General features: G+C 36.7%; 1 protein-coding gene across 5 annotated transcripts in view; it reads right to left on the reverse strand.

Moving 5' to 3' along the window:
* LOC121862424 (tubulin polyglutamylase TTLL5-like) overlaps window positions 1–13842 on the reverse strand; it is an 82808-nt gene that overhangs the window by 18511 nt on the left and 50455 nt on the right. For 2 of the 5 annotated variants that reach the window (XM_042360706.1, XM_042360704.1), the window contains 5 exons: window positions 13215–13308; window positions 8892–9042; window positions 6026–6857; window positions 2335–2482; window positions 418–656 (listed from right to left, as the gene is read on the reverse strand). In XM_042360706.1, the coding sequence (XP_042216640.1) occupies window positions 418–656; window positions 2335–2482; window positions 6026–6857; window positions 8892–9042; window positions 13215–13308 (1464 nt within the window). Of the gene's footprint in view, window positions 1–417; window positions 657–2334; window positions 2483–6025; window positions 6861–8891; window positions 9043–13214; window positions 13309–13842 lie in introns of all 5 variants that reach the window. The other 3 variants (XM_042360703.1, XM_042360702.1, XM_042360705.1) reach the window with 2 other exon arrangements.

Consider the following 13842-nt stretch of genomic DNA (forward strand, 5'->3'; position numbering starts at 1 on the left):
GGCACCTCAAAAGAAACTCACCTACTGACAGTACAGTTTAAGTAATATCTCCGTTAGCCAAGATCCCCCTTAACCGGAACTCTCCGATAGCCGGAATAGAATTTTTTGGGAAAATCATTCCCAAAGTCATAATTTTCTGGAAATTACGGCTTTGGGAACAATTTCCGTGGGGCACATCTTTTGGAAAATTCAGAGAAAATTTTCCCCATACCTGGAAAATTCTGGGGATGGAGAATTTTTTCCGGCTTTGAGAGAGTCGTCTCGTTACCCAGAAATCTCTCATTCCTGGAAGTGCTCTGCACCAATTGTTCCGGCTAATGGATATATCACTGTAAATTACTCAACATTCAAATTCCCCATTTCCAATTTCTGGTCTACCACTTAAAATAAGTAAACTTGCTAAAGAACTTGACATACCAGTAGAAGGTGATCGTCTGTTCCTCCGTGGTGATCCATGAGGAGAGGCAGTGGGGGTGCGGGGCCTTGAACTACTGGTGGAGGAGGAGGCAGTAGGGGTGTACGAGGAGGAGGAGGAGGAGGCAGCTCCGGAATGATATCCAGAAGAGAATCGGGATCTTCGAGAGGCTTCCAAAAACACCCCAGCAGAGTTGTGCATACGTGTCTGTAGAGCTAACACCTCCTCAAGGTCCGACTCCCTGTATCAAACAAATATGCAAAGTTCTCTCACAAACTGATGACACAACTGATACCACATCTGAATATACGTGTTCTGAACTACTATGGGGAGGATTCATTGAAGAGTGACTCATAGTATTAAATTATTATAATCTAAGGAATAACTTCAGGTTCTCAAAACATATCCATACACAATAAATTGTCCCTTGTTAAGCTTCCCTTTCTATGTAGTATACTGTACAATGTTCACCTGAAAATGTCTAAGTTCATAGTTATTGATTCACAAATATTTGGTTAATTAATTTCACCCTTATGTTAAATCAATATGGTTTCACTGATGTTCAAGCAATTCTGATGGACTTGAGGTGAAATCTAAAAAAATTTCAGAGGTGCAAAGAGATAAAACAAATAAACCTCAGAAACTATAACAATACAGTTCATGATTTATAAGTACAGTACAGTACTATAATAATCTCATTAGCCAGATTCCCAGAACTCTCCAATAGCCAGAATTGAAACTGAGTCGGAATAATTCCAGGAAACTCTCTCCAATCCGGGTCTGCGAACGAGTTTCCAAGGATGAAAATCAGGTGCTTTTTCAAGAAAAAATTCCGAGAAAGTCTGAGACAATCTCTCCAAACCTCTCCGTTCTGGGCCTGGGAATAAATTTCCGGGAGTTCCGAGAGATTGCATCATGCTCCAAAGCATCCCAAAGTGCTAGGCACTTGGGTGACCCAGCTGCTTGGATCACTTAGTTTATATTCTGCTGCCAATGTAGAAGGTTGTTCCCTCGCTAGCTGCTGTTATTGTGTACAATTTGTGCTGTGCAGTACTGTACATTACTGTAACAGGACACAGTCAAGAATATACTGTAGTGCTTAAGCAGTGTTAAGACACAAGAAGTGATTACAGTTACTGTACGTCTACTGTACATTTAGTAAGTGGGAAACACTAGAGCTCCTTAGCTTTCATATTTATTCAAGACATCTTCAGGTCATGAGACCCACAAATCCCACACCCTGACAATAGGTGACCTGACACAGCATCATAAGGTCAGTAATATGAGACCACTAATTCCTCCACTACAAATGAGAAAAGAGTTTATACAGTATACAATGATTGACCTGACATTGCATCGGGTCATGTCAGTAACATGACCCACTAATCCCTGACTCTACCTCCATCGCAAGTGGGGTTACAGTGATTGCAGTTATGTGTTACATTCAGCAGAATGGATAGTGTATGCCTCCTGTAGGCTCAAGATGACAGCATCTGCTAGTGAGTACAGTATGATGTGATAGAGTTTGTATTTCTGAAAGTTTGTAAGTCGAATGTTCTTAAGTAGAGGAGCACCTGTACTATCATGATGGATGGTGGTTAACTCAGTGGCTGGTGGCAGAGTACATCATTATTCTTTTACCAGCTGCTACATCACCACAATGTTGTAGGGAACACTTGGGAGCCATTATAATACACGAAGAACTAGTACTGTACACAGAAGGTACAACACATTAAGATAATTACAGCACGTGGTGCATGGAGAACCTGAGGTGCACCCAAATTCCTCCCATGGTGCCCCAACTGAATGGGCAAAGAAACATGTTTGGGATGTACTCTAGGTATAGTACCATACATATAAACATAACATGACCCCTAAACTTTTAATCCCAAATTAAAGAAGAAACATTGATACAGTACCCGGCACTTGACATGAAGGCTCGATACAGGTCCATGGTGATGTGCTCATCCCTAATTTGCTGCTGCTGTTGAGTAAGTGGCTGATCACTTGTATGCTTCTGAAGATCACTAGAATCCAAGCTTGTAGACATTTTGCTGCCATCCCCTTCTGTGAGCACATCATATTTTTCGTTCAAAAAGATTCAAATTAATTACTTTTAATGTCTTAGATAACCTGGGATATTGTAGTAGTACAGGTACAAGTAAAGAAAAACAATGAAAAAGTGGGGAATAGGAGAAGGAAAAACTGTATGATTTTGTTTTTCATAAATTTATCCAGGGTAAAGGTATACTGTACCTGGAAAAAATTTACTTATCCTTGGATTTTACACAGGCCATTCTCCATGGCAAGAATAATGCCATTTAAATGAAAACACTATTGATCATAAATAGATGAACCATATGCCTAATTAAATAAGAACATATTTGCCTGTGGTAAACTTTTTGGAAATTTACATACATCAAGAACTAAAATTTTGACATCTGATAAGTCTGTTGACAAAATACACTTGTTTTACCTAAGCATTGGTCTATCCATTTTGTATGGCTCTGGAGGGTTGGAACATCTTAAACCAACACAATATGGTAAAGGTGACAGACAACATGCATCCTACCAGTGCCAAGCAATGTGTAACTCTATGTCCTAGAAGTTCAACCTAACCTCCAACATCCAACTTCCACTAGATACATCAAACTGCTACGAATATATGCAGTACCTTTATTATTAAAATTTCATGCAAAATAAAAAGATATAAAGTTCTCATAAGTTGTCACTGATCACAGGACACTTTTGGTATAAATTACGGTGTCACCAACATTGCACTTTTTTAAGGCTTGTGCTTACAATCCAATCCAGTATCTAACTAAGAAAAACACTCATTTCAAGTTTCAACAAAACTACTTATTGAGTCATTTCAAACATTTTGACCCAAATTCAGAACAGTAGTTTGAGCCTGGGATTTGGTCTCTTTTCAGGCGTGCAAATCGGGATTCCTCAATTGGAGATTTCCTGCAGTGGATTACCGATATTCAGAACATCGGCTTAAACCCTGGTTCTGGTAATCTGTTGCATTTTCTTCAGTTCCAATCAAGGATTCGAACACTGAAATTCCATCCAATCATGTCTCATTTACACCATAACAACAGCCAATCACCATCAAGAGTAATATTTACAAGATTATGGCGGCAACTATGATGAGACGAGTATTTACGGAGGAGAAATCTCTCCATGCACATCATAAGTTACTTTTGTTACTATAATTACAATCAAATTATAATGATTTATGGCACTGTTACAATGTGGCTATTATTATATGATAAAGAAATTCATAGATGAAGAACAATTACTCGGTACATACAAAATGTTGATATAATCTGGGACAGATGCCAATATTCATAACCAAAGCAAGATGAATCAATGCAGGGCGTAGTAACCTGGCTAGGTTCAGTTAGGTTAGGTTTCTTTCTGTTCTTTTAACCCCACATTTCCCCTGACTAGAAATGTTAAGAAAAAACTTTTCTTTATTAATACATTAAAATCAAAATGCACTCAGCATTGATTCAAATACAGCGTTCTTTACATTTACCCGCTTGATCCTCATGGACCCTAAACACGAAAGTGTTGTAAAGCATTACCATAACTCATTCAGTAACCAGAATCTTTCTTATCCGGAAACTATTCATTGCAAAGAATGTCAAAGCAATCATCAGCTTTGGAGGTAGTAGTTAGTAGGCAGCTATCAAACAGGGAGGTACTATCGCCAGGGAAGATATTGGAAGCATAAAGTGTTGTCTAATGGTAGACCCTGCTGCCAACATCACGAAAATTGTGACCCAGTCCCAGGTTGCTGATCTGACTTTCTGCCTCATTTACACACAATTGCAGGGTCTCAATTGTTTCTCTTACTTTGACAACACAACATACATATACAGTGGACCCTCGCTTTACGCGGTCAATTGAACCCACGGAGGCCCCCGTAAAGCGAGAAACGCGTAAAGTGAACAACATAACATATGGGATTAATTGAAATAGAGACCGGGCCGACTCCCAAACTCCACTTTTTCCCGACACAATACCTATGTTCTAGTAAAACTAACATCTTAATTTTATGATGGTACGCACACACAATTAATATTTAAGAGAAATAGAGAAATACAGTCGCCAAGTTAATGTCCATTCAAATAATGGACTCAACTCCCCCCTCTTCTCACACTCACTGGCTCCTCCCTCTCTGAGAAATGTTTGGGGGAAAACACTAGATTTTAAGGTATAGTAATAAATAATACCTCAAACTAAAGTTAGGATAATATAATTGACATTGCTGGATTCCTTGCAAGACCAGGAATATTTTGAATATACATGTCATATATTTTGCACAAAAGATAACATATTTGCTCTGAGTAAACAAAATACTTACATTAGATCTAAAATTTGTATGTCTAATGCAAAATCTATGATGTTTATATTCAAAATGATCATCAAATTGTAAGAATTCCAGCAATGTAAATTATATTCTGGCCGGGTAATTTGAATGAATTTTATGAGCCAAATAAAAAAATTATACTTCACTCGCGTGTACGAGTAGATGCACCGAGTAAAGTGGGAATTCCGGTTCTGGCAGGGTACCGAGTAAATGTAGAAACGCGTAAAAAAAAAACGTGTAAATGTAAAGCGGGGTATTACTGTATTGTTTCTCACTACTGATTTTTATTTAAATTTTTGTATTTCTTTATGGTTCTTTATTATTATTATTACTATTATTATTATTGTTATCTTTATTATTATATTTTTAATTTTGTATTTTTATTGATGGATAATTTTTAATTACTATGAATTATTATTATCATTATTAAATTTTCGCCCCCCAGGCCCCGATATGGGCTAATCCCCGTAAAAAAAAAAAAAAAAATCTGATGAATGGGAGGTAGAGGTGAACCATAGCCAACAGGTCTGTCAAGTAGATGCTCCATATCACGGAAAATATCAAGGAAATCTCCCTGGCTGAACCTATATCATTGTTTAAATTGCTTGTCATCATAAAAATTGATAGGATTCTGCCTATCTACCATCAGTCTTCTCTCTACAAAATTTCCATTTTGACGACATTGCTGAAAAGCTCGCTGTCAAAATTCATGTTGACTTGCTATCTTGAATGACGGATCGACCACTAAACCTGCCTCCAGGCTGGATTAATGCGAGGATCGACAAATCCGATCTCAAACCCGTTTTGAATCTTTGTGTTGGCTCAAGCCAGCATTCTGAATACCAACAATCTTCAATCTTCGCTCGATCCTTGGTTTAAACCTTCATGCGGTTTCAAACCACAGTTCTGAATTCGGACCTTAAAGTTGGTACTGTTTACTGTAATCATATTTTTGGAATCAGTATGTAAAGAATACTTTCAGTGTCTAAATATCAGTGTCGTGCCAACTTTGAACCCCCAAAATGACTCTTACACTTGAACAAATATTCAGGTGTACTGTATTTAAACTGGCATTATAGCAATTTAAGAAACCGCACCATGCCAATGTCTAAGGCATTTATGCCTACTGACACACCCACACACATCCAGACAACAAAGACCTCAATCTCATCACACAGTCTTATCCCTCTACACAATAACAAAGAAGTTTAACTCCAAAAAGTAACTACCTATTATAGGAACAGCAGTGTCTCCATCTGACTTGAGTCTTCGTACTCTAGGAGGCAACGTGACTATTTCACCTCCAACATCAGTTGCTGAGTTGAGGGATGAAATTGAAACAGATGAAGGTGTTTTGGAAGGAGGTGGAAAATTTATAGATGTGGAGGAACCATTAACTGACACAGATGGTGGGCTGCTAATGGAATTGGAAGAGGCTGAAAAGGCAATTGAAGGATGACTATTAAATGATGTAAAAGAAGAAGACATGGAGACTGATGGTGGGCTATTGATGGAGGTAGTGGAGCCAGAGAAATACAAAGGTGGACAACTGTTAAATGATACTGAGGAACTGTACAATGACACTAATGCTGAGTTGTTGACTGAGGTCAGACCATCAGATTCACTAACATGTAGAGGACTGTTAACTGAGAAAGAGGATTCAGATTTTTTGACAGGAGGAGGACTACTGGAAAGAGAACAGGATTCAGATTTTGGGATACAACCTGAATAGTTGATGGAAGTTGTTGAGCCACAGATAGACATTGGTGCATTGTTAATGGATGAAGTCGAGGCACTCATAGATGTAGACATTGACGACCCAGCAGGTGGAGAGTTGAGAGATAATGTGGAGGTATAAGGTGGAGAGGTAATGTGTGGAGTGGATGGCTCAGATGACGTGGCGACAGTAGTGGGGCACTGAGAGGACAGAGACGAACATGATGATGAAGCTCCCTGGTCTAAGTAGATGTGCGTCTCCTTGGTATAGGCTTGAATAAAGTCTCCGAGCTGCTTGGAGATCACAACTGCACGAGCTTCTGATGGCAACGTTTTACTGGGGTTCTGCTGAGGAAAAAGGTAGATCATCAGTGAAGAACCAAACAAACAGAAAAGAGCACAATTAACAAACTTTAAATACAAATTCTGCATAATTTAAATGTAATTACTTATGTACAGTCTTGTTCAAGATTCTTCAAACACTGCTGGAGACACCTGGCACCTCAAGGCCGTTTGTTTACTGTAGTACGTAGTACAGTAGTACCCCGATTTACGCGGTCAATTGAACCCACAGGGTACCTCGGAAAGTGAAAACCCGTAAAGTGAACAACAGAACATATGGGATTAATTCCAATAGAGACTGGCCCGACCCCCAAACTCCACTTTTTCCGACACAATACCTATGTTGTAGTAAAAATAACATCTTAATTTTATGATGGTATGCTCACACAATTAATATTTAAGAGAAATACAGTCACCAGGTTAATGTCCATTCAAATAATGGACTCAAATCCCCCCCCCCCCTCTTCCCAGCTCACTAGCTCCTACCTCTCTGAGAAATGTTTGGGTGAAAACACTAGATTTTAAAGTTTAGTAATAAATAATACCTCAGACTAAAGTTAGGATAATATAATTGACATTTCTAGATTCCTTGCAGGTCAGGGAATATTTTGAATGTAAACTTCATATATTTTGCCCAAAAGATAAAATATTTGCTTTGTGTAAACCAAATTATTACATTAGATCTAAAATGTGCATGTCTAATGCAAACTCCATGATGTTTGTATTCAAAATTATCATCATATTGTAAGAATTCCAGCAATGTAAATTATATTCTGGCCGGGTAATTTGTATGAATTTTATGAGCTAAATAAAAAATAAATAAAAAATTATACTTCACCGCGTATATGAGTAGATGCACCGCGGAAAGTGAAAGTCCGGTTCTGGCAAGGTACCGCGTAAATGAGAAATCGCGGAGAGTGAAACCGTGTAAAGCGGGGTAATACTATATAATATAATATGAAACAACAAAGCCCAACCATTAATTAAGCAACAGAGAACTAAGTAACCAATCACCGAAAATATTTTACATTCATTCATAATTTTTACAACGTACTATAGTAAACAAGCGGCCTTGAGTTGCCAGCTGTCTCCAGCAGTGTTCGAAGAATCTTGAACAAGACTTTGCCTAAAATCTGATCCCAATATTTCAACCAATGTCGACCTTCATATACTCTCAGCAAAAATACCAGGTTAGGCTAGGTTACATATTTTTCCCCCAACATCAAGCATACCTTAAAACAGTACTGTATAATACAAGCACATATGTACAGTTTTCTCTTCAGTAATAGTACATTATGTGTGCACGAATCAGGATAGGGGCCATTGTTATCATCTTCCATGAACCTGAGACTGAGTTAAGTCACTTTACTGTTCTCTGTTACGTCCACAGTTATGACAAGAGCACCAAATTTTGTGGTCCTCAGAAGGATCCATTTTATTCAATCTTTTTTATGTAGGTTTACGGAAAAATACACAAAACAACCAATACTGTATTTATTTTGTATAATATGGATGACAGCCTTGAACATTTCTCCTAAATCAGACATCAAAACATATTTCTTCTCACACAGACAGAAGGCATAAATATCTCTCCACTGAGGCAGTTTCCTTAAAAACTGTTCCTGTCACATCACACTCTCTGTATACTGTGATGACTTCTCTGTGTGGTGAAACTGATGATGTTAAATGAGATGAAAGTAGATAAAAATTACAAGACTAGTGGAAAGAGGACACGACAACAGAACACATCTGGTAAGACAACTTGAAATTACAAATGACAGCAGATGTGGAAGAAATATATTTGTTTTTGCCTCTGATAACTTGCACCATGAGGGAGAGATCTTGCACAAAAAAAAAAAAAAGTTTCTCATCTACAATTGTCAAACTTTCCCACCGAGTTATTATTTATATTCCTATTAATAAATATATCCTCTTGCAGAACCCTTAATTCCTTCAACTTTGTCTGACACACTCATATTACTCCTCCATTAAGTCTCTTGTTACTTAAAATATGAAACTGGAGACTTATCACCATACCTGAACATTCAAGGGAGTGTGGAGTGTACGAGTAGCTGATCTAAGGAAACGGTATACCAGGTCTGTCTGTTTCTCCTCACCACAGCCAATCATAAGTCGCCTCTGAACATGTTGCAGGTACACAGAGAATGCCATACGAGCCTGGTACTTGCTGCAACAGAGAAAAACATAATACCGGTTTGTAATGCACAAAATATTCGGAATAAAAACATACTGTAATGGTTAGACGTGCTTTCCTAATGGTGCGAATGAACATTACTATTATGACACAGTATGAAACCTTTGAATAACACACACACTGTCTTGAGTTCTGTTAGTGAGCATAAAATTCTGAGAAACAGTTTAGTAGGTGACTTTCTTCATCTAGTATACACTAAATAAAAAAATCTAAATATGCCTTTTCTATCTGGATGGTTATGACTGTGATTAGGTTTTACTGCATTATTATGAAACAGAATACAGTAATGCCTCTGATAATAATGGTTTGACCAACAACTTTCATATTTAAAACTCTAGTTAATTTAGGACCCAATTCAATTTACGTCCTTATTTCATTCGTATTTACAACCATAATATATAAAAATAAAATAAAATTACATTTTCATATAAATAATAACTAAATCCCGATATGTACCAGGTATTACTGTAAAAAAATTAAGAGTGCCTTGCACAAAGAAGCTGCCTTGCTAATGAGTGGTAAACAACAGTCGGAGCTTGGCGGGTCTTTTGTTTTCACGCATCTGGAACAGAAACAGGAGAAAAACTTTCTCATGTTTCTTAAAGCATTTTTGCATCCCTATTCAACATGAGCAAGAGAGCAAGTGATGGTAGTGTTGGTTCAAAAGTTAATAGAAAGTGTCTAAGATTAGCCGAGAAACTAGATGTGTTAAAACGATATGAAAAAGGTGAGAGGTCTGTGGATATTATATGGAGCAAGCAATGAAAATATTTTCTGAAGTGGATCCATTAACAGAACAAAGCATTAAAATTTAAATAAGTGCAAATGGCCTCTACATAAAGATGTCTAATGAGAAAAGAAAGCAGCTGTGCAAGGTTCTTTCGACAGCTTTATTATTCAAAGGCTTAAACCATCAACTTCAGCTACACCATCAAATTCAGCATCATAAGCAGCTTCAACATCAACTTCAGGTTCAGTAACAGTTTCAGCAACAGCTTTATGGAAAGCTACAACTTCAGCCAGAGTTGAACTTACAGCTTCAGCCAGAGTTGAACCTGATGACTTCGTCATCTGAGTAAAAACTCGCACAATATTCATTGGCTGTCCTTATGTTTTAGACTTTACCACCATTGGTGAATAGAATTTTAGTTTTACATTCGTAAATATTATTTTAAACATATATGAACAGTAAATAAGTGTTGCTTTCATATTCTTATGTAGAGAAATGACGATATGTTTTCACATGTATGCACTTACTGTTCACACGTTGGCGTTCCCAATCGTCTCGCCTTATTTCTTTACCATTAGTGGTTAGCTACTTCTATTGTTCCATTTATTAACATTAAATAACATTACTTCAAACATACATACAGGTATTCAATTTTTTTACATTAAATTCACTACAGATACAACCAGGGACTTATTTTCTTCAGTTTCTTATGTAGAACCATCGTCACTCACGAAAACAATGCCAACTTGTCTCCTCTTGTGTGCTTTAATATTCTACGTATTATAAATGAATTGCATTGTTCATTTCACATAATTAAACATTAATTCAATCAAATACATATTCAGTAATAAACAATAATGAATCTTTTGTACGTACAGTGAGTTCTGCTATAAAGCGTGTTTTGACAACGCGAATTGGCTCTAACGCGATTTATGAATAGAGGAACGATATTTGTATAAAGCGAACGCTTGTTTGCTGTAACGCGATTTTTGCTTACTATTTCTCCAATTTTGTGGTATTAACTGTGAATATGGTAAAGAAGAATATCTCCAAGAAGCGTTCTGGTGATCGCATTCCCGGTGATGATCGTAAAAGAAAGGCTATAACACTTGAAGAGAAGCTCGATGTTATCAACCTCAAAATCACCCTTCTACCCCATCAAGTTACATTCATATTTTTTCAAGGTAAAGTGTTACATTTACTGTATGATTTCATTATTAGATATGAATGTAACATTTATTTAGACTGTGCTATCCTTTGTGTTAGGCTAATTACGAAAAAATTTTCGATTTCGAGTAGTAATCTGCACCTAACCCTATTTTCTCCATAAGCCCTGTTATTTCTATTATTGTACGCGAATTTCTATAACACGATGTTTTACAAGAACACAACTATCGCGTTATAGCAGAACTAACTGTACTGTATTCTTTAGATAAATGACTATGTTTCCTTGAGTATGCACGTATACATTGGGTGTAAACACTGACAACAATGTCGTCTCTTATCCTCGTGTGTCTTAATATTATACGTATTGATGAATTGTATTGTTCATTTCGCATATATAAAGATTAATTCTATCAAATACATATTCAGTAATAAACAATAATGAATCTTTTGTACATATTCTTAAGATAAATGACTATGTTTCCTTAAATGCGCACGTATATGTTGGCGTTCCCAATCCGTCTCTTTTTTTTTTCTTTACCATTAGTGGTTAGCTACTTAAAACTTATATACTATTCATTTTTTTTACATTAAATTTACTACAGCCACAACCAGGGTCTTATTTTCTTAATTTTCTCGTGTAGAACTATCGTCTCGGACTCCCGGCTGTAAACACAAACGAAAACAATGGCGTCCCATCTCCTCTTGTGTGACCATATTATTATTCATTTACAGTGACCCCTCGTTTAATGAACGCCTCGGTTAACGAAATTTCGGTTAACGAACTGCCTTCCATAAGAATCTTCAATTCGGTTAACGAATTTCTTATGAACCGACCTCAACATGTTTTCGCTTGCACTGACCGGGCAACCAGCTTTAGTATCAGTCCGCCAATACATTAATCGGTTCTAGGGCTTAAATTCCTTACTATTTTTGTCAATATTAAGAAGTTTATACTATTCAATAATTTTAAAAGTTTAATATTCAATTTTTTAGTCATTTTAACAATTATTGAACATAAGTGAAGGTAAAGTGACTAGTTTAATGCGCGGCATCCAGCCTCTTAACACAGCAAACAGGTGTTAGTCTCTCTGTTTTCACTGGAGGTAACATCTTGCTTGAGACTCTCTTCAACTAAACGCTTTTTTTCTGTGTTTCCAAGCAAATTATTGGTCATTTTGAAATATATTTTACATATTGACAATAAATAATGCAGTGCAGTGTTGATTTAAAGAAAATAATCTTGAATTACACCAAGAGAGTTAAAATTTTATGGGTGAAATGGTGCCATGGGGTGACTTCTCTTCCACCCCAATGCCTTCTCTTCTTCCTTCTCCTCCACCCCCATTCTAAATCCCATCATCATCATCATCATCATCCAGGAGCCTTCTACATACACACCTCAAAGTAAGTGAACTTTTCTACCATTTTTGTTGAATTTAGGAAATTTTCGGTGAGCTGGAACCAATTACCCAAAAACCCACTGAAACAATGGTTTCGGTTAACGAACTTTTCGGTTAACGAACGGCCTTCTGGAACGGATTGAGTTCGTTAACTGAGGGGTCACTGTATATTGTATAAGGTGCATTCAGAAACATTATTTAAAGAATATAGTTTGCAATTTTCATTAATTGTATTGTTTTGGGGGAAAAGAGGGTAAAAAGCCACACAAAAGATATGAAAAAGTCACACTTGGGAACACATCTCATTATTATTGCTTTATTTTAATGGTAATGATTCGCGATAAGACGATACACCTTACACTGCAATATTGGAGGACACATTAAAGTCGTTATTCGAGGCTTTTCTGTATACTTACCAAAACACATCACACTGCAGTAACCATGAACACCAAAATATTGCCAAATCCAAGTGCCTCTGAAGATTGCTATTAAAAATTTCTGTACTGTATTTCATGAATTAAGATCAACAATCCATATCAAGTTCTATCTTTCAGAAGCTAAATTTTTTTGTTCTCAAACTGCAACAAGGTAAAAGAGCTCTGGACTGTATTTAAAATATGAGAACCTAATTGTTATGATGGCAGGAAAGTGGTTACCATCTTATAATCTGAGCTGATATTCTTCATGTTGGGTCTTCTAACTTGCCCACCTCTGCCCCTCTGCTAACATGCCAGTCTTCTCAACTCTCAACTTAGTATAATAATTGGATAAAAACTTTGAAACACTCTCAATTCTTCTATTTTCTATTGCATCCCTCTAACTGTATGTAGGACAGTGCAGAGTCTCACCTGAGAGCAAGTCCATTCTCCAAAGCTTTCATGACGCTCGCCTTTAGTTGCTTCATATCTCGGCAAATTACTTTTTCATCTTTCTTGCTTGTACCTTGCAGGGAAAAGAGGAACATCACTATCTCTTATGTATTATTCTTTGATACTCAAGGTAAGTAAACAGTCATCACAGAGTTCAGATCTGGCCAAAAATAGCAGATGTTATGCTTAATAAATTTTGCTCTCATCAAATTTCCTTTGCAGCAGCAACACCAACAACTAAGAAACTATAATTAATATGGTAAAAGCATTACTATAATTTTGTGTTAAAACATTATATTAATGTGCTTTCCCTATATGGAATCCTGGGAGACAATTTAGTTTGGTCAGTTCTCACCTACATAATCACATAAAACAAGGATATTAATTAAAATAATGTTAAGTTTTGTATCAATACAGTACAGGTACAGGAATACTACAACCCAAATTTAATTTATGAGTCACTAATTTGGAACTTGATGAAAGGAGTACAGTATATTGTATCTGTAACTACACATGTGACATACATGCACCAGACATTTTAGGAGCCTAAAATGTCTGGTGCATATATGTCACATGTGAAGGAAAGGATGAATCTAGGAAAAGAAGA

The sequence above is a fragment of the Homarus americanus genome, unplaced genomic scaffold, assembly GCF_018991925.1.
Source record: "Homarus americanus isolate GMGI-L3 unplaced genomic scaffold, GMGI_Hamer_2.0 scaffold31037, whole genome shotgun sequence".
In the NCBI taxonomy this organism is placed as follows: domain Eukaryota; kingdom Metazoa; phylum Arthropoda; class Malacostraca; order Decapoda; family Nephropidae; genus Homarus; species Homarus americanus.